We start from the raw sequence: 25,609 nt of genomic DNA on the forward strand, positions 1-25,609 counted from the left end.
CATTCTCCTGCTTCTTCCTGTGTTTTTGTGTCTGCTGAGTCACTTAGTATTGTCTGACTCTTTGACATCCCATAGACTGCAGCTCCCCAGGCTCCTCTGTCCTGCTGTGTCTGCTCAGGGCAAATGAACAGTGACTTCACTCTTCAAACTTAACTCTGTCTGTGGTTTCATTAAAACACAGAATGTGATTCTACAGGTGGAATTTTGTCCAATATGATCCTCAAAAAGCATCCCAGCACCTAAAGCACTGCATGGCACATGAAGGATGCTTTTGGCTGGATGAGAGCAGATCGAAGGACTGCTAGGTGATCAGCAGTGTGCTAGGCCAGGTCCTCCGTTACAGCCTCAGGCAGCTGTCTTCATATCTATATGTCAGTGCTCTCACATTAACCCCATTTCTTTCAGAACAGGTATGACACAGGTAAGCTTCCTACAAACGTTGTAGCAACATCTCTACTGGAACACAGAAGATATTTACATGGAACTGGTCCAAACAGATGTTGAACCAGGGAAAGGAATCTCCACTGGGCCACAAACCCTATATTCTGGGTAGAAATAAAGTAAAGGGAGTGGGCAGAAGGGAAGTAGAGACAAAAACATGTCTCCAGAGCATGACCACCCACTACCCTCCCTTGGTTTCACATAACAGGAGAGCTACCTGCCAGAGTGGGCCTCAGGGGCTCGAGTGGATCTCAGAACCTTGGGAGATGAAGTACCAGCAATCCACCCAACCACAACTTAGGACTCTACACTAGTGGTTTTTGGAACCAAGGAACTCTGGCCCTGACATTTGTCCAGGCAGGAACTTACTGGTGAGGGTGATGTCGTCCTGGGCTATAACTATGTTTATGCATCAAAAAGCAAGTAAGGGGAGGGAGCAGAGAGGAAGGAGGGAGCTGAACCTGTATACACAGCATGACCAACAGTCATCTGTCATCTAGTTTCACCAACAGGAGAGCTGTCTGCCTAAGTGGACCTCAGGGGACCTTGGAAGAACACCAGTGGCCACTCCATTCCTCCTGCTCTCTCCCTTAATGGTGATGGGGAAACTGAACCTCGGTTTGGGTACTAGTTCTGCATTTTCCTAACTTTGTGCCTGAGGATTTAAAACTCTCAGAACCCTGTGTGTCACATGAGACCGATAATGCCCACATAATGTGGTTGCTGTGGAAGAATGGATGCAACAGGCATATATTCCTCTCCCTAGAGGCAAAGTCCTTTGTGGTAGTAATAATAACAATAATGAGTAATTACTCCAGGTAAAATTTAAATTCTTCATTGTAGCAGGCATTATCCTAGACACATGAAACATATAATTCATCTAATCCTAAAAATCCTTAAAGAAAGTGAGCAAACTAGTGACATATCCTTATGCGGCTCTCTTCTCAGGAGGGGAGCATTCTCTCAAACTTCCACAAGCCCCACCATTTCGTATGGTCCACCTGCCTCCACCTCACATTACTCCATTCACATTACTCACTTGTCCTGGAGGGCATTTAAAATGGTGACCTGTCATGTGGGTTCACAAGAAGTGTTGATAAAAAGATAGCTTGTTCTTCTTTAACGATCTTATCAATCAACTATCATTATTCCTGTATTAGAGATGAAGATACTGAACTACAGCTACAGAAAAGTGACTTGCTGCAAGACAAACAGCTGAAAATCAAGAGGAAGACACTCGTGTGTTTTTCAAGTATTCCCAGATATTTCAATTTCACTAAAACACAAACAAACACCACCCAGGAAAATCTTGATACTAACACAGATGATGCATCAAAGATTTTGGATGTGATTTCATGACTGGCAATCACATTTACAAGGAAATGAGGTGGTCCCAGCCTCTCTGGCAGCATCCAGGCAGCCACATACCCAAGGCTCTCGAAGTGCTGGTGGGTGGAGGATGAAGGTGGGGTTGTAGTGATGAAGAAGATTGCAGAAAGAGTCAGGAATTCACATCCCAGGCTCTACTTTCACTGCAGTCATGAGAAGCTTTTCTACCGCATTGTTTCCATCCTTACTTCAATATTTATGGACTGTATCCTATGGACGTGGAGCTGTGCAAATTCTAGGGACAAAGGGAAGACTTTGTCTCATGGTGGTTAGAGCCAACTGGATGAGGCAGGAGTAAAGCAAGTAGTCCTATGGGAGAGGAAAGAGGCAGATTTCTGCTGAGGAAGATAGGGTTGAGAAGCAAGAGGGAAAGGCTGAATATTCTCACAAGCAGCCAGAGAGCAGCCCTGACTGGGTGCTCCTTGGACTTCAGCATCTCAGGGGAGCCCAGTTCCCATGGCCTATGCAAAAGAAGAGGAACTTGCTGATTGAACCTCTGAAGTCCCACCTGGACACTTTGTACCTGGACAGGACCTAGGGTACATTGCTAGGACCTCATCCTCTAGATGAGCAACCACAGTGCTCTCAGGATCACAATGACCAACAAGAAGGAAGTGACACAGGAGCACTGCAGACCTGCTCTGTAGCTGGCTTACTTACTCTTCCCATCTAAGAAAGGGGAGCATGAGAGTAAACTCATATTATCAGGAGGGTGCTTCTAGGGCTGACCTTTTCCCAAGCTGGCCCCTGGAGGACATGCTCAGCCCATGATTTCTAAGGATACTGCAGCCACTTTTCCCAGGAGACAGCGAGGAAAATAGTCACTGTGGGAGGTTTAGAGAAGTGTGTACCCTGCGGAGCTCCACCTCTTTCCCCAGCCCTTCTCCTCTCTTTATGCCCTGCCTGCTGTCTTAACCAGGATAGGATAGTACCAGCAGGGGTCTTAACACAGCGAGGGTGCCACTGTCGTCTTTGTTCTTATCATTTTAGCTACCATATACAAAATCTGCCTGAAACTGGATGTGGCATTGTAGCTGTGTCTGCTTAGTTTGGCCTTGCAGGGACCCATGAATGGAGGCTCCAGGCAGACTCAAGCCACAGGGCTGTAGTGATGGGAGGATCTCAGTGAAATACGAAGATGGTCATCACAGCTGGGCCTAAAAGGTAAAATACAGAAAATAGCAGTTTGTTTGCAATAGAGAGTAGTATGGGTGTGAATGTGAAAAGGCCATTTCATATCCTGCTTTGCAGGACATTATTATTCATGTTGTTAATTTCAGATCAACAGGGTAATATTGTAAATAACTGCATATCATTACTGATATTTATACATGAATTGGCATGTTTCCACTGATTAGCTGCAAATGGGACAAAAACAAAAGATACACATTAAGGTTATTCTCCATATTTTGATCATGACTGGAGCTGGACAATGGTTCACCAGTTTATAATATATGACCTGTACATGGGTATAGTTGAAAGTTTCCACTATGAAAAACACAGTGTGAAGCTGTCATGGTTTAAAGGAGAAGGGCATGGAAGAAAACCTCCCTCTATGTCCACTTTGTTTACACCATGGGCACTGGAATAAAGGAATATTGAAGGAATACTGATACTTTGACTTATACAAGAAGTATTAATTTGGTCTTCTAACCAGTCGTGGAACCTATCTCCTAAAATGATTGGATTTCCTAAGAGATGGCAGCATCAAGGGAGTCTTTTATGATGTGCAGAAAGTGACCAACAAAACTCTAATATAATCTTAGAAAGGAGGTTGTTTGCCTGGGTAATGAACACCAGATTGGGAGGTTGAGTTTTTTTCTTTTTCTTAATTCATATATCTTTCACGTAGGATAATTACTTTACAGAATTTTGTTGTTTTCTGTCAGTCATCAACATGAATCAGCCATAGGTATGTTTTAATTCTCACCTTCTGCTTTCCCCTGTTTCCAAACCTCAAGGAGAGGTAAGGGTTAGAAGCGTGAATACATCACAAATGCCTAAAGATTTAATGAATCCTGATTTGTGATGATACCTCCACAGAAGTCTCAACAGAGCAAGTTGTTATTCTAATGAACTGAGATCAATCCAGGCAACAATATGGATACGCACTTCAGCATGGCTCACCTGGACAATTCAGCAGTCTGCCAGAGCCCTGTTTCTGCCCTTCGGCCCCTAGAGGCCACTCTCCACGCTACAGCCACAAGGATCCTGTTTCAAAGTGAAACTTGACTCTGGACGTGGATGCTGGTTTCATCCCCCGGAATGCTGGCCAGAATGGTGTCCAGGAAAATGAGCGAGGCTGCAGAAAGGCTGCGTCTGCTCATGTTTGTGGCCGTGCAGAAGGGCATCTAAGGAAAGAAGGATGCTGACAGATCTGTTTACATACAACCAGATGGGTAAGAACAGGGCAGTAGGAAGGGAGTGTGGAAATGGAGGATTTGGGGGTCAGTCATGTACAACGTGTAATCTCCCCACCTTCCATTGCCTGTGAATGCATGTCTGCTGAGTCACTTCATCTTGTCTGACTCTTTGACACCCCATGGACTACAGCTCACCAGGCTCCTCTGTCCTGCTTGTATCTGCTCAGGGCAAATGAACAATGACTTCGGTCTCAAACTTGACTCTGTCTGTGGTCTTGTGAAAACACAGAACGTGATTCTGCAGGTGGAATTTTGTCCAATATGGTCCTCAAGAAGCATCCCAGCACCCACAGCACTGCATGGCACGTGAAGGATGGTCTGTGGGTGGATGAGAGCAGATCAAAGGACTGCTAGTGATCAGCAGTGTGTTAGGCCAGGTCCTCCTTTACAGCCTCAGGCAGCCGTCTTCATATCTACATGTCAGTGCTCTCACATTAACCCTACTCACTTCAGAAGGCAGGACTGACACAGGTAAGTTTCCTGCAACTGTTGTGGCAGCCTCTCTGCTGGACACACAAGCTGTTTACTTGGAACTGGTCCAAAGAGATGTTGAGCCAGGGGAAAGAATCTCCACTGGGGCACAAACCCTGATATTCTGGGTAGGAATAAAGTAAAGGGAGTGGGCAGAATGGAAGTAGAGACATAAACACATCTCCAGAACATGACCACCCACGGCCCCTCATCTAGTTTCACCAACAGGAGAGCTACATGCCAAAATAGACCTCAGGGGCTAGAGTGGGTCTCAGGGACCTTGGAAGGTTACTTACCACCCAACTACCCCAACCACAACTCGGGACTCTACACTAGTGGTTTTTGGAACTGAGGAACTCTGGCCCTGGCGTTGGTCCAGGCAGGAAGGTAGCTGGTGAAGGTGATGTCATCCTGGGCTATAACTCTGTTTATGCACCAAAAAACAAGTAAGGGGAGGGGGCAGAAGGGAAGCAGGGAGCTAAACCTGTATCCATAACATGACCCACAGTTGTCCCACATCTGGCTTCACAACAAGAGAGCTGTCTGCCTGAGTGGACATCAGGGGACCTTGGAGGAACACCAGTAGCCACCCCGTTCCTCCTGCTCTCTCCCTCACTGGTGATGGGGCCACAGGACCTCAGTTTGGGTACCAGCTCTGCATTTTCCTAATTTTGATCCTGAGGATTTAAGACTCTCATAATCCTGCGTTTTCAGGTATCACATGAGACCCGTGCTGTCCACATCATGTGGCAGCAATGGATGCAACAGGCATATATCCCTTCTCCCTAGAAGGCAAAATGCCTTGTAGTAGTAATAATAACAGTAGTGAGTAATTACTCCAGGTAAAACTTAAATTCTTCTTTGTAGCAAGCATTGTCCTATACACATGAAACATAATTCATCTAACCCTAAAAATCCTTAAAGAGTGGGGGAAACTGGTGACGTACCTTCGTGGGGCTCTCTTCTCAGGAGAGGAGCATTCTCTCAAACTTCCACAAGCCCCACCATTTTGCATGGTCCACCTGCCTCCACCTCACACAAAATACTTCCATTCACATTACTCACTTGTCCTGGAGGGCATTTAAAATGGTGACCTGTCATGTGGGCTCACAGGAAGTGTTGATAAAAAGATAGCTTGCTCTTCTTTAACGATCTTATCAATCAACTATCATTATTCCTGTATTAGAGATGAAGATACCGAACTACAGCTACAGAAAAGTGACTTGCTGCAAGACAAACAGCTGAAAATCAGGAGGAAGACACTCGTGTGTTTTTCAAGTATTCCCAGATATTTCAATTTCACTAACACACAAACAAACACCCAGGCAAATCTTGATACTACATGATGCATCAAAGATTTTGGATGTGATTTCATGACTGGCAATCACATTTACAAGGAAATGAGGTGGTCCCAGCTTCTCTGGCAGCATCCAGGCAGCCACGTTCCCAAGACTCTCAAAGTGCTGATGGGGTGGAGGATAAAGCTGAGGATGTATTGACGAAGAAGATTACAGCAAGAGTCAAGAATTCACATTCCCAGGCTCTTCTTTTCCTGCAGTCATGAAGAGCTTTTCTCCCGCATTGTTTCCATCCCTACTTCAATATTTATGGACTGTATCCTATGTGCCTGGAGCTGTGCAAAGTTCTAAGGATAAACAGAAGGCTTTCTTTCATGGTGCCTGGAGCCAATGGATGAGGCAGGAGTAAAGCAAGTAGTCCTACGGGAGCGGAAAGAGGCAGATTTCTGCCGATGAAAGTAGGGTTGAGGAGCAAGAGGGAAAGGCTGAATATTCTCACAAGCAGCCAGAGAGCAGCCCTGACTGGGTGCTCCTTGGACTTCAGCATCTCAGGGGAGCCCAGTTCCCACAGCCTCTGCAAAGTAGAGGAACTTTCTGATTGAATCTCTGAAGCCACAGATCTGGACATTGTGTACCTGGACAGGACCTAGGACATCCTAGAAATGAGCAACCACAGACCTCTCAGGATCACAATAATCAGCAGAAGGAAGTGAATTTTTGAAGCCAAAGTGAGGGACTCAGGAGCACTACAGACCTGCTCTGTGGGGGTGCTGAATTACTCTTCCCACCTAAGAAATGAGAGTAAGCATGAGAGTAAGCTCCGATCATCAGGATGATGCCTCTAGGGCTGACCTTTTCCCAAGTTGGTCCCTCAAGGACATGCTCAGCCCATGATTTCTAAAGACACTGCAGCCACTTCTCCCGGGAGGCAGCGAGGAAAACAGACACTGTGGGCGGTTTGAGGAGTGTGTACCCTCCTGAGCTCCACCTCTTTCCCCAGCCCTTCCAATATCCCATGCCCTTGCTTGCCCTTGTCTTACCCTAGATAGGATAGCACCAGCAGGGATCTTAACACAGCCTGGCCCCCACAGTAGTCTTTGTTCTTAACATTTTAGCTGCCATATACAAAAATCTGCCAGAAACTGGATGTGGCATTGTAGCTGTGTCTGCTTAGTTTGGCCTTGCAGGGATCCGTGAATGGAGGCTCCAGGCAGACGTCAGGCCACAGGGCTATAGAGGTGGGAGGATCTCAGTGAAATACCAAAATGGTCATCACAGCTGGGTCTAAAAGGTAAAATATATATAATACCAGTTTATTTGCAATAGAGAGTGGTATGGGTGTGAATATGAAAAGGCCATTTCATATCATGCTCTGTAGGACATTATTATTCATGTTGTTAGGCTTCAGATTGACAGACTAATACTGTAAATAATTGCATATCATTGCTGAATTGGCATGTTTCCTCTGATTAGCTGTAACTAGAGCAAGAATAAAAGATACACATTAAGAATATTCTCCATATGTTGATCATGACTGGAGCTGGATAATGGTCTGCCAGCTTATAATACTCTGATCTGTAGATGTATATAGTTAAAAGCTTTTGCTATAAAAAGGAAAGTGTGAGGGCATCATGATTTAATGGAGGCAGTCATGGAAGAAAACCCCCCAAAATGTTTACTTTGTTTACATCATGTGAACTGGAATTAAGGAAACGTTGCTCAGAGATCCAACCAGTCCATTCTGAAGGAGATCAGCCCTGGGATTTCTTTGGAAGAAATGATGCTAAAGCTGAAACTCCAGTACTTTGGCCAGCTCATGCGAAGAGTTGACTCATTGAAAAAGACTCTGATGCTGGGAGGGATTGGGGGCAGGGGCAGGAGGGGACGACAGAGGATGAGATGGCTGGATGGCATTACTGACTCGATGGGCGTGAGTCTGAGTGAACTTCGGGAGTTGGTGATGGACAGGGAGGCCTGGCGTGCTGCGATTCATGAGGTTGCAAAGAGTCGGACACAACTGAGCGACTGATCTGATCTGATCTGATCTGCTCCTAAAACGATTGGATTTCCTGAGAGATGACAGCACTAAGGTTATTTAAAGATGTGAGAAAGGTGACCAGCACAGCCTCAATCTAACCTTAGAATGGAGGTTGGTTGGTTGCCTAGGTAACTAACACCTGATTTGGTGGTTGCATTGTTTTTATTTATTTATATATATATATATGGAGAAGACAATGGCAAGCCACTCCAGTACTCTTGCCTGGAAAATCCCATGGACAGAGGAGCCTGGTAGGCTGCAGTCCATGGGGTCATGAAGAGCTGGACATGACTGAGCGACTTCACTTTCACTTTTCACTTTCACGCAATGGAGAAGGAAATGGCAACCCACTCCAGTGTTCTTGCCTGGAGAATCCCAGGGACGGGGGAGCCTGGTGGGCTGCCCTCTATGGGGTCGCACAGAGTTGGACACGACTGAAGCAATTTAGCAGCATATATATATATATACATATATATATAGTTTTTTTTTTACTTGAAGGATAATTGCTTTATGGATTTTTGTTGTTTTCTGTCAAACATCAACATGAATCAGCCATAAGTATAGGTTTTAATTCTCACCTTCTGCTTTTCCCTGCCCCGAAAACTAAGAAGAGGCTAGGCTTTGAAGGGTGACTACGTCACAAATGGCTAAAGATTCAGTGAATCCTGACTTGTGATGAAGCCGCCACAGAAATCTCAACAGAGCAAGTGATTCATGCTGTTCTAATGTACGAAGTTCAATCCAGGCAACAATATGGATACACACTTCATCATGGCTCACCTGGAAAATGCCACAGCCTGCCCAGGGGCCTCTGTCTCTGCCCTTCACTCCCTAGAGGCCACTCTCCACGCTACAGCCACAAGGATCCTGTTTCAAAGTGAATCCTATCCCATGGCTCCCATGACCTGTCCCTCAGTGACCCCCTAGCTTTCTGAGAGTCAAATTCTGATTCTCACAGTTCTACAAGCCTCTTCATGACTTGTCCCCAGGCCCTCTCCATCTCATCTCCTCCACTCCCCTGTCCCTCAACCCTCTCAGCCTCAGCCACTCTGGTCATGGCTGCTGCTCAAACATTCAGACACTTTTTTGAAAGCATATGCTCAAAATCTCCTTATCACAAAGCATTTCCCTGACCTTTGCCAGCCTCCTTTATCCCCATCTGTCTCTCTCTTCACAACACCTTCACAACACCTCTCTCAACACAACACCTTCATAACCTGACATAGGATTTTCCCCAACTTTATTGTGTGTTCCCCTCCTTTATTGTGTGTATATTATTTTACTATGTTTTGTTTATAGCTGTTTCCTACTTAAAGACTATGCTCTCAGAATCAAAAAGATACATTTGGATAAATATTTCTCAAGTAAGTGACTCTCCTGTTTCGTACTCATGCCAAGTGCACCATCATTGAAGAGAGTCAATAGAGTAAAATTATTCTATGATGATGAGGCCTGTCTATATAATTATGCATATAACTGTCATCTATATCATCATAGGAAAATAAAATGTAGTCTGATAGGGGCTCAAGGAAAAGGGCATTGACTCTTGACTAAGATCGTACCAATCCTGGCCCCAAGAGCAAACTCAGCAAAGTACTGCATTTCTTGCTCTTCCTGCCATTGCCTCTGAAGAGAAGACCCTCGGCTGTTACTCAACTCTGATTAATTTCGTCACAGAGAAATGATCACTATTTTTCACATTTTTTTTGGATATGTCATGGAAAAATGTAAGTAGGTCAACAAGTCTTTCAGACGAAAATATTTTGGTGGAAAATGGACACTGCTGACCACAAAGGTGTGAAATCTTTGTACTCACTAGTAATCCTTTCAAAAATCTCTAGAAACTTGGTGCCACTGATCTCATGTAAAAGTTGCAGATGGGACTATCCCAGGATACACAGCATGTAGGTGGTAGGATGAGGACAAGACACATTCTGTCACAACCCATTTAATCAAGTCCCTGATTCTGTCGGGAATTCTGAAAATGCAGAGAACTACTGAGGGGTTCTAAATGCTCTGTTCAACATATTATAGTCCCCTGTCCCTGAATCTCACGCCAAACACAAATGGAAGAAAACAGTGAGTCTGGGTTTTGTCCCTGACAACAAACATGTGGGGTCTCTGCCAACAGAACCCAGTTCCCTCACAACCACTGGGCATCCAGCAGTCTATTCACTTTTGACACTAAATCTGTAGAGGTGGCCCAGACCCCACAGGGTGACGGCTTCATCCTTAAGGTCAGCTCACACTTCAAGTGTTGATCACGAGCCCTGGGGTCACTTAGACCTGTGACCAACTGACTGTTAACTCAGATATTCTTTGACCCAACTCCCATGTTCAAGAAGTTATCACAACCACTCACAGAATTGGGGAACCTTTACATATGGTCCCCTCTTATAATAAAAAATAAAACTCTGAGACAGCGAAAGGGAGGAGAAGCATAAGGCAAAAAGGGAGTAGGAAATTCTGAGCATCCATGCCATCTCAGGACACTTCCCCCTTACAAACCATTTATGTTATCACCCCTCTGAAGCTCTCTGAATGCAGTGTTCATGGGTTTTAATTAAGGGTTTGTGGTAGGCAATTTTATTGAATCTTCGGCCATTGTTGATGGAACTCGGTATCCATTCTCTCTTCCCCAGAGGGTCTAGGGGCTGATAATTCTAACCCTCTAATCATATGATGGCATATCCTGGAGTCCAGGTGCACACAGATACTATCTAAGGTCTCATCCTTCAGAGATTTCAGTACTTAGAGAAAGACAATAAATTCCAAGAGCTTCTGGATTCCTGGGGCATGAACCAGATCATGGATCAAATATGGATCTTTTTATTATTCTAAAGTGGCATTTAGGGACAAGGTAGAGACTAGAAATTGACAGTCTCAGAGATGAAGTTCATGATTTTGTAAAATGAGGTGGGATATTTTTATTAAAAGCAGACCACATGCTCTTTGAGAATCAAGAAGTGTCCCTGGAGTTCAACTGCTCACTTCCCAGAAGAAATCCAGAGAGGGCTGGCAGCATCCACCACACCCCTCTTCCCACCCCTTCCATGCACTCACCTCCTTTCCCTCCAGTCTGCAGAGGAGAGGTGATCTGGGACTTACTCTGGACCTGGTTGCTGGCTTCACTCCCTGAGATTCCAGCCACTCGGGTGCCCTGGAGTACGAGCAGGACTGCAGAAAGGTCGATTCTGCTCAAGTTTTTTTGCCTTGAAGAGGGCATCTATGGAAAGATGCATGCTCACAGATCTGTTTACACCCCAGCAGATGAGTAAGAATGGGTGAGAAGGAGGAGAGTGTGGAGATGGAGGATTTGGGGTCAATCATGTACAATGTGCAATCTCCCCACCTTTCATTGGCCTGCTTCTGCCTGTGTGTGTCTTCTGCTCAGTCATTCAGTCTGTTCTGACTCTTTGAGTTTCCATGGACTGTAGCCCACCAGGCTCCTCTGACCTGCTAGTGTCTGCTCAGGGCAAATAACCAGTGACTTCGGTCCTCAAATTTGACTCTGTGGTCAAGAAAACACAGAATGTGATTCTACAAGTGGAATTTTGTCCAATATGGTCCTCAAGAAGCATCCCAGCACCTAGAGCACTGAATGGCATCTGAAGGATGGTCCATGAGTGGATGAGAGCAGATCAAAGACTGCTAGGTGATCAGCGGTGTGTTAGCCCAGGTCCTCCTTCACAGCCTCATTCAGGGGTCTTCATATCTACATGTCAATGCTCCCCCTCTCACATTAACCCCACCCACTTCAGAAGACAGATATGACACAGGTAATTTCCTGCAACCATTGTGGCAGCATCTCTACTGGAACACATAAGCTCTTGACCTGGCAGTGGTCCAAAGAGATGTTGAGCCGGGGAAGAACATCTCCATCTGGGGCACAAACCCTGATATTCTGGATAGAAATAAAATAAAGGGAGTGAGCAGAAGGGAAGCAGAGACATAAACACATCTCTAGAGCATGACCACCCATTGCCCCTCACCTGGTTTCACCAACAGGAGATCTACCTGCCAGAGTGGACCTCAGAGGCTCGAGTGGATCTCAGGGACCTTGGAAGGTTACCTACGACCCATCTACCCCCACCACAACTCTGGACTCTTCACTAGTGGTTTTTGGAACAGAGGAATTCAGTTTGAGTCTCAGTTCTGCCATTTCCTAGCTATGTGATCTGGGACAGCAAATTACCCTCTTCTTCACTTGTAGCATGATATCATGTTGCTCATATCATGAGGCTGTTCTGAATCATCAGAGACCATAGACATATATTCTTCTCCCTGCAAAGTCAAAGTCCTTTGAAATAATAATAATAATGAGTAATTATTGTAATTAACACTTAATGGCATTGACCAAAGAGTCACACAAAGACAATGGAGGGTTGCGAAAAGAGCTGGACCTGGGTGAGGTCAATCACTGAAGCAAGAGGGATTTCAGTTATCTCTGAGGAAGAAGGAGACCTCATTGGAATTGGGGCTATGACTCCACTCTGGCACTGCTCCAGTTACTTGAGGGGGAACTTCTAGAAGATGACATTACTAGTCAATGTTATTTGTTCTTTTCTGTACAGTCAACAGCACATCTAAAGAGCAGTCAGGAGTGGAGGAATCTAATACTTCATGTGCTTCTAGACAATTTGTTTTGGTGTTCAATGCCATTAGCAGTGTAATCAACATGGTTTTTAAAAGTATACAAATCTAGGGATTTCTTAATGCAGATGTCACCATCTTCTTTCATTAAAAGCATAAATAAAATCTGTGTCTCAGGGAGATGAAATGACTTGCCAAAGACTAGAAAATATAGTCAGTTGCTGAAGCTAAGCTTTTTCATTAATACCAAGTCTTCTTCTTTACACTGTTATCAACTAAAAATTATTAAAAATTAGATAACATATATTTATACTACTAATATCACTATTATCATATCTGACCTTCATTAAATGGTTACTCAGGCAGTCTCGGACAAAGAATTTAGCAAATACATCTCTTTCATTCTCATCAATACTCTATGAGATTGATAGAGAAAGAGAAAAGCAACCTCTGAGTTCTAAGACCTGACCTGATACCACAATGGCCCTTATGTTCTTCTGCTCAAGATAAACATTTTACAAAGCTTCAACATCAGATAAGGTCATTCTGGGTTGGTGAAAGATTTAGACAAAAATAGGACATTGGGTAATCATGTTTTAGCCCTGAGCAAAGGAGCTACATTACACAAACTACCAATATGACCAAATACCTTCCTATCTTGAGTAATAGCTTTTCTTGAACAAGTACACCTCTAAACTCTATCTAGTCTTCCCTTCTTAGAGTGAAAATTAAGATATCAATCAGATAACCCTATGTGCGAGATAGCAAAAGAGACACAGATGTATAGAACAGTCTTTTGGACTCTGTGGGAGAGGGCGAGGGTGGAAGGATTTGGAAGAATGCCATTGAAACATGTATATTATCATATGCGAAACAGATCACCAGTCCAAGTTCAATGCATGGGACAGGGTTCTCAGGGCTGGTGCACTGGGATGACCCTGAGGGATGGGATGGGGAGGGAGGTGGGAGGGGGGTTCAGGATGGGGAACACATGTACACACATGGCTGATTCATGTCAATGTATGGCAAAAACCACTACAATATTGCAAAGTAATTAGCCTCCAATTAAAATGAATAAACTTTTAAAAAATAAATTAAATAAAACATAAAATCAAAATAAATAAATAAATGCTTTACATATTTTGCTCCAAAAAAGAAAAGAAAAGATACCAATCAGAAAACTACCCCACTTCCTAAACACCATCCTTCCAGAGCAAAGCCATCTTCCTGATACCTTCCCCAAATTCAAATCACAGAAGCCCACATCTTATAAGTTCCTTTGAACATTGTCTTAATATGACAGCATATTGTTTTCCAAGATGATTCCTGTTCCTTGATGCTGTGAGTAGTAAATAAATCCAGTGAGCTCAACTAGAAACAGGAGTATTTCTAGTGGTCTCTGGCTAGAAACATGAATAAGTACCAGCCTTACCCTTATTTTATAACTAAAAAATGCCAAGTTCAGAGATGTTAAGAATTTGCCCAAGACTGGAAAGATATCAAAAACAGCACCAGCACCCTATGTGTTCTCATCTATTTAAATAATATACTTGCTTCTGTCCCCATGGTAAACTTTACTCATTTGTAGTGGCATAGATACTGTTTCCAAAGTTGCCTCCATTCTAAATCTTCCCAGAAACAGAACAGGAAAGCATCATCAAAGTCCTTCTGCTTGGGAAAGTGGGGACCCGCCATGTTAGGAAATGAATACAGCAGCTAAGTGCCATCTCTATGATTCCATTTCCTCCCTTGAAGGATTCTTAGCATGATTAACAGAATAATGCAAGCAAAATGCTTGCACAGAGCCTGGGACACTAAATGAGAATTGCTCTTCTTTACCAGAACTAAAAAAACCCCTCCCCAAATGTGACATCAGAGAACAGGATTCCTTAGAAATTAGACAACTGAGCCCCAAGCCCTTTCTCCTTCTGAGAGTCCAGGAGAACAACCTGGCCTCAAGTTTGAACTGAACTTAGAAGTAACAAATGAAGTTTTCATGTGCAGGTGTGTGCCTCCCAGATTTCTGTGTAGCTTTGGGTGACTACCAAGATGATGATGCTAAAACGGGTTTGCTTCCTATACCTGGTAAGGCACAGTCTCTGGACAGGAAAGGGGGAGGTGCCCAATCCTCTGCAGAACAGTGAGAAGGATCATTTTCATGGACTCTGGTGGTTAAGTTTTGTACTTGCAAACCACAGACTCCAGTCAGTTTAATTTTTAATATGTATTTATTTAAATATAAACCACAGTGTTTGAAGCTACAGAAAGGAAAATCACAGCATCATTGTGGGGTCAAGAAGCTTCTTTATCCCAAACCCTTCTCTCATTACTGACAATGAGAACTGAATGCTGGAAATTCCTCTTGGCCACCCAGAAGGAGAGCAGTGATTGTGGGGACGGGTTGAAGGTGAGGATACCGTGAGGATGGAGGTAAAAACAAAAATCCTGTGTTACACTGCAGCCTTGTACTTAACCTGGTCATGAGGAATGTGCTCCTACATTCCTTCCTTCTTTCCTCAAATAATTACAAACTGTCTCACTGGTGTCAGGAACTATGTGAAGTGCTAGGGGTACAGGGGAGACATGCTCTCAAGGTGCTGAGAGCCAGCTGGGTGAGACAGAATTAGACATGTTGACCAAGAGAGGAAAGGAAATAGGCAGGTTCTGCTGAGGAGGGTAGGGGAGAGAAGGACTGCGAGGAGACGGAACTGTTTCAGAAGCAGCCACAGCCCAGCCCTGCAGGGGTCTTCCTTGGATTTCAGAGTTTCAGGGACCACTCTTCACATGTCCCCTGCAAAAAGAAAGGAACTTGTTGAGTGCCATCATTGTGGCCCCAGACCTGGACACTGGTCATCTTGACAGAGCCTAAACTTTTCAAACAATATGGAACTGTAGTACCCATGACCCAAATGACCTATAAGAAGGATGTGAGTTTTCGAAGCCTAGGTGGGGCACTCAGGAGCACTGCAGACCTGCCCTGGAAAGTGGCTGAATCAGTGTTCCCAACTGAGAAAGAGGAGCATGTGATCAGGCTGAGATGATCACAAAGAGGCTTCTGGGATTGACCTTCTGCCATCCTCTCCCTGGAGAACTCGCTCAGTGTGGTTTCACAGGACACTGCAGCCTCTTCTCCTGGCAACAGCGAGGAGGAAGACACTGTGGAGGGTGAGGTGACTCTCTGCCCAGCCCTTCCCCTCCTGCGGTGCCCTGGCCCCTGTCTTACCCCTGGGACTCTTCCAGTGTGCAGCAGGTCTTCATGCAGTCAGGACAGCAGGACTTTAAGCAGTTGTCTATCGTGTTGAAGTTGTTTTTGTTCCCTTCGCAGCCACCATAAACAAATGGCTCGCAGCACCCGGTCTTGGCATTGTAGAAGTACCTGGCTGTCTTGTTCTTGCAGGAACCAGCTAACTTAGGCTCCAGGCAGAAGGCAGGCTGAGAATCTGCTGGAATGAGAGGGGCAATGGCTCAGTTATGAGGATGGTCATCACAGCTCCGTAGAAGGCCAACAACTAGAACCTCCAGTTTGTTTGGGATAGAGAATGTTAGGGTTGTGGGGATGGTCAAATTGAAATGCCCATTTGAAAACCTCCTTTCCTTTCTGGGACAGAATTATGAAGGTTGCTAAGCGTGGCATGTTATAGTAATCATGTACAAATGTATATCTCCTCATGAAGTATTTTAAGAAAAATTGGCATAATGCCTTTGAATAGCCTTAAAACTTCAGAAGAACTTCCGAGGTGGTTCAGTGGTTAAGAATTTGCCTTCCAACAAAGGAGTCCTATCTTCAATCCCTTGTCAAGGAATTAAAGTCCCAAATGCTGTAGGCATGGAGTCGACAGGCCATAACTACTGAGTCTGGGACCCACAAATAAGAACCAGCCCACACAAACAAATACATAAATGCTCAAAAAATAAAAAAATTTTAAAAACTACAACAACAAAAAGAGGACAAAGGTAAAAATTATCCCCTATATGTCAATAATTAATGGGTCTGGATAACAGAGTTTTATAATACTATTAATATTCTCTTTGCTTAAGTGTGTGGTAAAAAACTCTTCACCATTAATAACAATGGTGAAGGAATCATGCTATAATGGAAAAAGGCATGAAGAAAATGTAACACCTTGTTTACTTTGGTTACCTCACAAGGATTCTATAAAATGAATATTGATACTAATGATATTGTGATTCTAATAAGAAATACACATATTTCTTTTTTCATCATTTTCCTGACACTGTTCCTAAAAATCTTGGTATTTCTTATACGATGAGAACAATTAAGGTGTCTTTTGGTATGTGAAGTTGGTGAGTTTGGAAAGACCCTCATAAGCCCAGAATGGGCTCTGATATTGCACCGGAAAGGACTGCCTATAGGAGGGTGAAAACTTTCATTCCCGCCCTCCCCCATGGTCTTTCTTCCACAATCTCCTTGCCTTCCCTCAATCTCAGGGACGTTAATGGAGCTGTCTGTTGAACAGTCCCCAATGGCTAATGATTTAATGCATCATGACTAGGTAATGAAGCCTCCATAGAAACCTCAACAGAGGAGCACATTTATGTTATTCGAGAGACCTGGGATCCACCCAGGGAACATGGATGTGGACACACACATGAGTACACTCTCCATGTGGACCACTGCAGCAGCCTGCTCTGTCTCTGCTCCTTGCCCTCTAGAGGACACTCTGTGCACTGCAGCCTCAGGGATTCTGTTATTTTTCAGTCCTCTCCCACGGCTCCCTGGAGACCAATTCCTCAGTGAGTCCCCTTTTTTATGATAGTGAAATTCTTATTCTTAAAAAGTCCTGCAGGGCTCCTCGCGACCTGCTCCCATGACCTCTATGCCTCATCCGTTTCCACTTCTTTCCCCTCACCTAAACCAACTCAGCTCCAGCCACCCTGGCCCTGGCTCCTGCTCAAACACAGTAATGAGTAACCAGGCACGTTATTTCTGCAGTTCTGCTCAGTACTTCCTTATCACAGAGGGTTTCCCTGACCCTTTAGAGAAAAAGCACTGCATCCTTTCTCTGCTTTACTCTCTACCTTCAAGAAACTGATAACCTACCATAAGATTTCACCCTTTGGTATTTTTAAGTGTCCCTCCTAGAAGGCAATTTATTTTGCCATATTTTTTTTGGCAGCTGTGTCCCGATCCCCAAGAACACTGCTTTGTAGGGACTTCCTAACTCCCATTTTCATTCTCTCCACAGGTGCAAGGTCATCAAATAGAATGGGTATAATTGAATTCCTTTTAGTACAAAATCACCTTGATGATGGGGCACATCAACACAATGGTCAATCTCCCTCTAACATTCAATCTGCTGAGAGGACAATAAAATAATGTGTCCTGGTGATCTTTAGCCCCGAAACCTCTGAACCCAAATACTTATGGATATTTATGGAAGTTTTCAATAAATAACCATATTGACTGAATTAGCCGCTATTGCTGATTAATCATAAGTTCAGAGCCTGCACCTGAAGGTTCCTGGGTTGCTTTCCCTGAGTGCTCTCATGACCTAGCAAAGAAAGTAAATGCCAAGAGTTTTAGGAGGCCTGGGCAATGAACCAGGACAAGGATCAAATATGGATCAAACATGAATAATAAACTCAGTCAAAAGAGAACAAGGAAGAGGGTCTGGAGGCTTTACTCGTATTGTCTCAGCCTTGATCCCATGAGCCAAACCTCACAAGCACTATGCTTCTCGTGCTCCTGCAGTTGCTGCTCAGTGGTCCCAGGTCTTTCTGATTATTCTAATAATAAAGGAATAATAATTATTTGACACCTCAATATGTTTTCTTGTCCAAAGGAGATCAAAGGATAAAGCTCTTCAGATTAACATATTGGTGGATAATGGACAAAATTGGTCATGAAATGTGAATAAATTCTTTATATTCATGACTGGTAATCTGTTCTCCTCTGTTTAGATGAGGGAACTGCAGATGACTTACCCCAGGACACAGAGCATGTGGGTGGTAGGGTCAGGACAAGTAACTATGATGTCACAACCCATCTGATACAATACCTGATTCTACCAGGAATTCTAAAAATATAGTTTACTTGTAAGAGTTTCCAGCTTCCCAGGTGGTTCAGATGGTAGAGACCCTGTCTGCAATGCAGGAGATCCAGGTTTGATCCTAGGTTGGAAAGATCCCCTGGAGAAGAGCATGGCAACCCACTGCAGTATTCAGGCAGAGGATCCTGTGGCCTTCAGTCCATGGGGTGGCAAAGAGTTGGACATGACTGTGCAACTAACACTCCACTTTCACGGTAAGATTTTCTGGATGCAGTGTTCTATTTTCATTACTTCCTTGTCCCCAAGTCTCATCTAAGCGCCTAAATCACAGGAGAGAGTGAGCTCGTGTTCACCCTATCACCAAATATGTGGTGTCTCCACTATCAACCAGTTGCCCAGACACCCACTGGGTGTCCCCCCGTCAATTGATGTCTGATATGAAATCCGTGCAGTTAGTGCAGATCCCACCCATTGAAGAATCATGACTGTCCTCACTTTAGTCCCAGCCACAGGGTCCCGACCAGCTTAGGCTTGTGACCAAATGTTTACAATGTAGAGGCCCATCTCCCCAGAGGTGCAGAAAATACAAACCTTTATTCTCCTCTTCCAATATATGTGTTGGGAACTCCTGTAGTGTATGGTTCTCAAGGTGCCTTAAGGAAATCAACTCCTCACCTATGAAAAAGAGAACATTTCAAGAGTTTCAGGAGGCCTGGTCCATGAAACAGGAAAATGATCAACTATGGATAAGAAAATAAGGGTCAAAAAAGGACGAGGGAAAAGGCCTGAGACTTTAGTAATGTTGTATCAGCCTTGGTCCCACAGTCTACCACACAAGGGCTGTTTCTTGCTTTTCCAGCAGTTGCTCTCCTCCATAGTTCAACATCTTTCAGTTATTTTTAATAATAGAGGAATAATCATTATTTGATAAAGAAATATTTTTACTTGGCCAAATCAAGAAGGTAGAGAAATTTGTTTTTCAGATTAACACATCGTGGTGGAAAATGGACAAATCTGGCCGTGACATATGAATAAACACTTTCTATTCAAGACTCGTTGTTTCCCCTGTTTAGATGAGGAAACTACAGATGACTTGCCGCAGCACACAAGCATGTGAGTGGCCTGGTCAGGACAAGATACTGTCATGTCACAACCCATTTGATACATTATTGATTCTGCTGCTGCTGCTGCTGCTGCTGTTAAGTCGCTTCAGTCGTGTCCGACTCTGTGCGACCCCAAAGACGACAGCCCATCAGGCTCCACCTTCCCTGGGATTCTCCAGGCAAGAACACTGGAGTGGATTGCCATTTCCTTCTCCAATGTATGAAAGTGAAAAGTGAAAGTGAAGTCGCTCAGTCTTCGACTTAGCGACCCCATGGACTGCAGCCTACCAGGCTCCTCTGTCCATGGGATTTTCCAGGCAAGAGTACTGGAGTGGGGTGCCATTGCCTTCTCCGATTCTGCTAGGAACTCAAAAATACAGATGACTGGTAAGAGTTTCTGGGCGCAGTATCCTACTTTCACTACTCACTCCTCCCCAAGCCTCACCTGAGCCCTCAAATCACAGAGGACAGTGAGTCTGGGTTTTTTCCTGACACCAAATATGTTGTTTCTCCACCAACACCATCCAATTCCCAGTACCAACCGGGCAGCCCTCTGTCCATTGACTTCTGATACCATGTCTGTGGAGTTAGTGCCAATGCTACAGGTCAAGGGATCCAGACTGTCCTGACTCCAGATGCCAGACATGTAGTCTCAAGTCACTTATGATTCTGACCGACTGACTAAAAGTGAGCGTTTCTATGACCCCACCTCCATGCACAATACCTCAATCGAACCAGCGACCAAACACAGGAAAATTTTTACGCACTGTTCTCAGATTAATGTATAGGATTAAATCTGAGGAAAAGTGAAATGGAGGAGATGTTTAGGGCAAAGTGGGAGTGAAGGTGAGCGGAGCCTCCGTGCCCTGGTGAGCACAGCACCCTCACCTCACCACAATTTGTTCCCATTGCATAAGCTCTGTGAGCCAATATTTATGGATTTTTATTGAAGTTTAACTAAATAGGGATACTTAATGAATCCTCGACCAGTAGTAACTGATTTTAGTTTCAGTGCCATCCCCTCTCCCCACAGGTGAAGAAAGTTCAAACCTTCAAGGCATTTTTTGAATGTTTCGGCCACTTTTCTTATCATCTTGCATGCCTTGCAGATAATTTTGGTACCTATGAAAGAAAAAAATTCCAAAATTTGCAGGAGTCTTGGACCATAAACCAGGATGAGGTTCAAATATGGAAAATAAATTGATGCCAAAAGTGGACAAGGGAAGAAGCCTGGAGACTTTGCTAGTATTGTATCAGCCTTGGTTCCAGGAGCCAGCCACACAAGGGCTGTGTTTCACGCATTCCTAGCAGCTGCTCCACTAAGTGGTCCCAGGTCTTTCTAATTAATTTTTATTGTACAAGGATAATCATTGTGATGCGTAAAGGTTCTTTCTCGTCCCAAGCAAGCAGGTAGAGAAAACTCTTCAAATGAACATATCCTGGTGGAAATTAACCAAAATTGGCCATGAAATGTGAATAAATTCTTTATATCTGTGGCTGGCAGTGTGTTCAAAGAAATCAAGTGGCATGTATCTGCTGTTCAGAAGAGGAAGCTGTAGATGACTTGCCGCAGGACACATGGCATGTGGGTGGCAGGGTCAGGACAAGATACTTCCCTGTTACAACCCATTTGTTACACTATCCTGTTCTGCCAGGAACTCTGAAAATACCAATAACTGCTGAGAGCTTCTTGGTGCAGTGTCCTACCTTCATTGCTCCCCTGTCCCCAGGACTCACCTGAGCTCCCCAAGCACATAGAGTGTGAGTTTGGGTTTTCCTGACACCAAATACGTGATGTCTCTAGAAACAACATCCAATTCCCCAAACACCCACTAAGTGTCCAACAAGTCCATTTACTTCTGATATGAAATTGAGGGAGTCAGTACAGACTCTGCATGTTGAGGACTAAATCTGTCCTCGGTTCAGATGCCAGCCATGTTTTCCCGAGTCATTCATGATTTGACAAAATGGCTAAAACTGTGAAGTTCCAGTTATTGAAACTCCATGTTCAATAACTCAATAGATATGATGACCAACTCAGGACAACCACTTACATACTGATCTCACATTGTTATTGTTAAAGATAAATCTAAAGACAGTGGAACAAGTGAGATGTGCAGGGCAAAGTGGAAATGGATGTATGGGGAGCCTTCAAACCCTAAAGAGCACAGGACCCTCACATCACCATCATGTGTTACCACCCCAAAATCTCTCAGAATGCCTGTATCTATGGATTTTTATTGCAGTTTCACTAAACAGACATATTGATTGAATCATTGTCCACTGGTGGCTGTTCTCAGTCTCAGTGCCCTCTTTTCTCCCAAGAGATTCAGAAAGTTCAAACCTATAATCACATCGTCGATGATTTCTTTAATCACAGATGATACTACAAGCTTCTCAGGTCCCCTTGTAAGGCTTGTCTCCAGACCTGTGAAAGACAGTAAATTCCAAGAGTTTCTGGAGATGTGGGACGTGAACTAAGACAAAGATCAAATATGGATCATAAAATAGTAGTCAACAGTGGACAAGGGAGGAGACACATATAAATACTAAAATAACAGCCAAAAGGGGACAAGGAGAAGGGCCTGGAGACTTTACTAACGTTGCATCAACCTTGGTCCAAGGAGCCAACCCACACAGGGCTGTGATTCATTCTTTCCCTAGAGTGGCTCTGCTCATTCATCCCAGGTGTTTCTGGTTATTTTTTTTATAATAGAAGAATAAAAATTATTTGATACCTAAATATTATTTCTTGCCAAAAACAAGTAGGTAGAAAAATTGTTTTCAGATTAACACATCTTATTGGGAAATGCACTAAATTCACCATGATATCTGAATTCATCTCCCTTATATATATGACTGGTAATCTGTTCAAAAACCCATGCAACATTATCTCCTGTTCCAATGAGAAAATTGCAGATGACTTTTCCCAGGACATGGCATGTGGGTGGCAGGGCCAGGACAAGATAGCATGTTACCACCCTTTTGATACACTCCCTCATTCTCCCAGGAACTCTGAAAATACAGAGAAGTGAGAACAGTTTCTGGTTGCAACATGTACTCTCATTTCTCCCTTTTTCTGGAGCATCACCTGAGCCCCAGATCACAGGGGACAGTGAGTCTAGATTTGCTTAGGTTTCCCTGACATCAAATATGTGGTGTCTCTACCAACAGCAACCAATTCCCCAAACACCCACTGGGTGTCCAACAAGTCCATTTACTTCTGATTCCAATCCATGGAGTTACTGCAGATTCTGCAGGTTGAGGGCTCAAGTCTGTCCTTAGTTTAGATGCCAGCCGTGAGGTCCCGAGTCATTCGTGCTTGTGACTAAATGGCTAAAAATGGGGCATCCATGACCCCACCTTCGCATTCAACAATTCAATAAAACCGGAGGCTGAGCTTAGGAAAACACTTACTTACTGTTCTCAGAAAAATATACAAAATAGAGCTCAAGGCAGCAAAGGGAGGAGATGTGTAGGGCAAAGGGGGAGGGAGGTGTGCCCAGCCCCCATGCACTAATGAGCACAGCACCGTCACACCATCCTCCTGCATTCACCCACCTGCAAGCTCTCTGAATGCCAACATTTCTGTATTTCTTTCTAGGTTTCACTAAACAAGCATATTGGTTGGATAATCAGCCATGGGTGATTTTTCTCACTCTGTGTTCCCTCCCCTTAGCTCCAAGTGCTGGAATGAGAGGTGAAGACTGTAACCTTTAAAGCGGTATTTGAGGTGTCTTAGAGACCAGCCCCATTCTTAAGGTACCCTGAGTCACCTTTAGTGACTCATCTCATAACCACTACAACCAGTAAATTCCAAGAGTTTAGGAGGCCTGGACCATAGCCTGAGAAGGATCAAATATGGATCTTTTTATTACTACAGTACAGTGCAGTTCATGGACAAGGCAGGACCAGGAATAGATAGTCTCACAAATAGGGTCCCTGATCTGGTATAGTTAGGTGGGATTATTTATCTTTATATATATGAATTTTAATGCATCTCCTCACGCACATCATAATGTCAGTGGAGTTAAAAGCTTGCAACTTCCGACTTCCCTGGTGGTTCAGCAGTTAAGAATCTGCCTGCCAATTCAGGGGACGTGGATTCGATCCCTAGTGAGAAAATTCCACATTGCCTCAAGGGAACATGTGAACCGCAACCACAGAGTCCAGATGCCTGGAGTCTCTGCTCTGCAACAAGAGAAGCCACACCAATGAGAAGGCCACACACCGCAACCACAGAGTAGCCCTCGTGACTAGAGAATATCCTCACACATCCAGGAACACCAAGGCAGCCAACACCAAACTAACAACAAAACCCTGCCCAACTTGACAGGAGAAATCCAGAGAGGGTTGACAGCACCCACCCCACCACTGATCCCCTCCCCCTAACCCTTCTATGGACTCTCCTAATTTCATGAGAACCTGTAGAGGAAAGGTGAGTCCAGACATACCTTGGTCCAAGGAATGGTGTTCATACACCGGAGTACCATCTACCAGGATAACCAGGAGGAAGAGAAGGGCTGCAGAGAGGCAGAGGCAGTTCATCTTCATGGCCTTGCAGGAGAGCCCCTGAGGATGCTGGAGATGGACTGAGCTTTTAATATCCTGGCTGAGGGGTGGGATCAGGCAATGAGGAGGAGAGTGAGGGAGGGGAGGAGCTGTGTCAGTCCTGTTTATTGCGTAATCTCCCTCCTAACCATGCCTCCTGCATCTTTCTGCAGGGGCCAAAAGTCCAGTAAGAGCAGAACTTAGACATGACTATACCTGTGGGTCTCCTGTCAATACAGATCATGATTTCAATATGTTCACTCAGGGAGCATCCCAGGACATAGAGCCGTGCATGGCATGTGATGGGCGGTCGGTGAGTGAATGAGACAAATCATAGGACCTATAAGTGAAAAGTGGTGTGTGAGCCCACGTCCTCCTTTTCAGCCTCCTGCACACGTCATCTCACCTGGACCTCAATGCCCTGACCGCCTCACCTAGCTCAGAAGACAGGTGTGACACAGGTCACTTTCGTACAACTATCGTCACAGCTTCTGCACTGGAGGGACACTTACTCTTTCCAGACACTGGTCCAGGCAGGAACTTAGCTGGGGAAGTTGATGTCCTCCTGGACTGTAACCTAGTGTGTTCACTTTGATCACAGAATGAGCACGGAAATAATGGAATATTGACGGAATATTAATACTGTGAATTATGTAAGAAATATTAATTTGGTCTTCTTCCTATTCCTGACACAGAGCTCCTAATGCTGCTGAAGTTTCCTGAGAGATGAGAGAAATAAGGAGACTTTTGTCATGTGGGAGATGACTAGTAAACACTCAGCCTAAACCAAGAACAGAGTTGGTTGCCTGGGTAACCAACACTTGATTGGGAGAGTGGCAATTTTCATTTCCACCTTTCCTCTTTCCCTGTTCCCACACCTCAGGGAGGAGTGAGGGGTGGAGGGTGAATCCATGACAAATGCCTAAAGATTGAATGAATCATGATTTGGGATGAAGTCTCACAAAAACCTTAACAGAGCAAGTCATACATGTTCTGCTAAGGAAATAAGATCTACTCAAGGAAAGACACAGGTACACACTGCACCATGGCTCGTTGGACCACTGCAGCAGCCTGCCCAGGGGCCTCTGTCTCTGCCCTTCACCCCCTAGAGGTCATTCTCCATTCTGCTGCCTCAGTAGGTCAGTTCAGTCACTCAGTCATGTCAGACTCTTTGCGAACCCATGGACTGCAGCACACCAGGCTTCCCTGTCCTTCACCAACTCCCAGAGCCTACTCAAACTCTATTGAGTCAGTGATAAGTCATTTCCATTGAGTCAGTGATGCCATCCAA

At 44.4% G+C, this 25,609-nt stretch overlaps 1 protein-coding gene across 1 annotated transcript; it reads right to left on the reverse strand.

The window, feature by feature from the left end:
- Nucleotides 1-14,862: 14,862 nt before the first annotated feature.
- Nucleotides 14,863-24,373, reverse strand: LOC112578930 (trophoblast Kunitz domain protein 1). Its single transcript, XM_044927601.2, has 6 exons — nucleotides 24,222-24,373; nucleotides 22,112-22,195; nucleotides 20,818-20,889; nucleotides 19,256-19,339; nucleotides 15,877-16,096; nucleotides 14,863-15,444 (listed from the first exon to the last, which is right to left on the reverse strand). The coding sequence occupies exons 1-6, from the start codon at nucleotides 24,319-24,321 to the stop codon at nucleotides 15,420-15,422; spliced, it is 585 nt and encodes a 194-aa protein (XP_044783536.1). The 5' UTR covers nucleotides 24,322-24,373; the 3' UTR covers nucleotides 14,863-15,419.
- Between the last annotated feature and the right edge of the window lie 1,236 nt (nucleotides 24,374-25,609).

Source organism: Bubalus bubalis, chromosome 14, assembly GCF_019923935.1.
Source record: "Bubalus bubalis isolate 160015118507 breed Murrah chromosome 14, NDDB_SH_1, whole genome shotgun sequence".
In the NCBI taxonomy this organism is placed as follows: domain Eukaryota; kingdom Metazoa; phylum Chordata; class Mammalia; order Artiodactyla; family Bovidae; genus Bubalus; species Bubalus bubalis.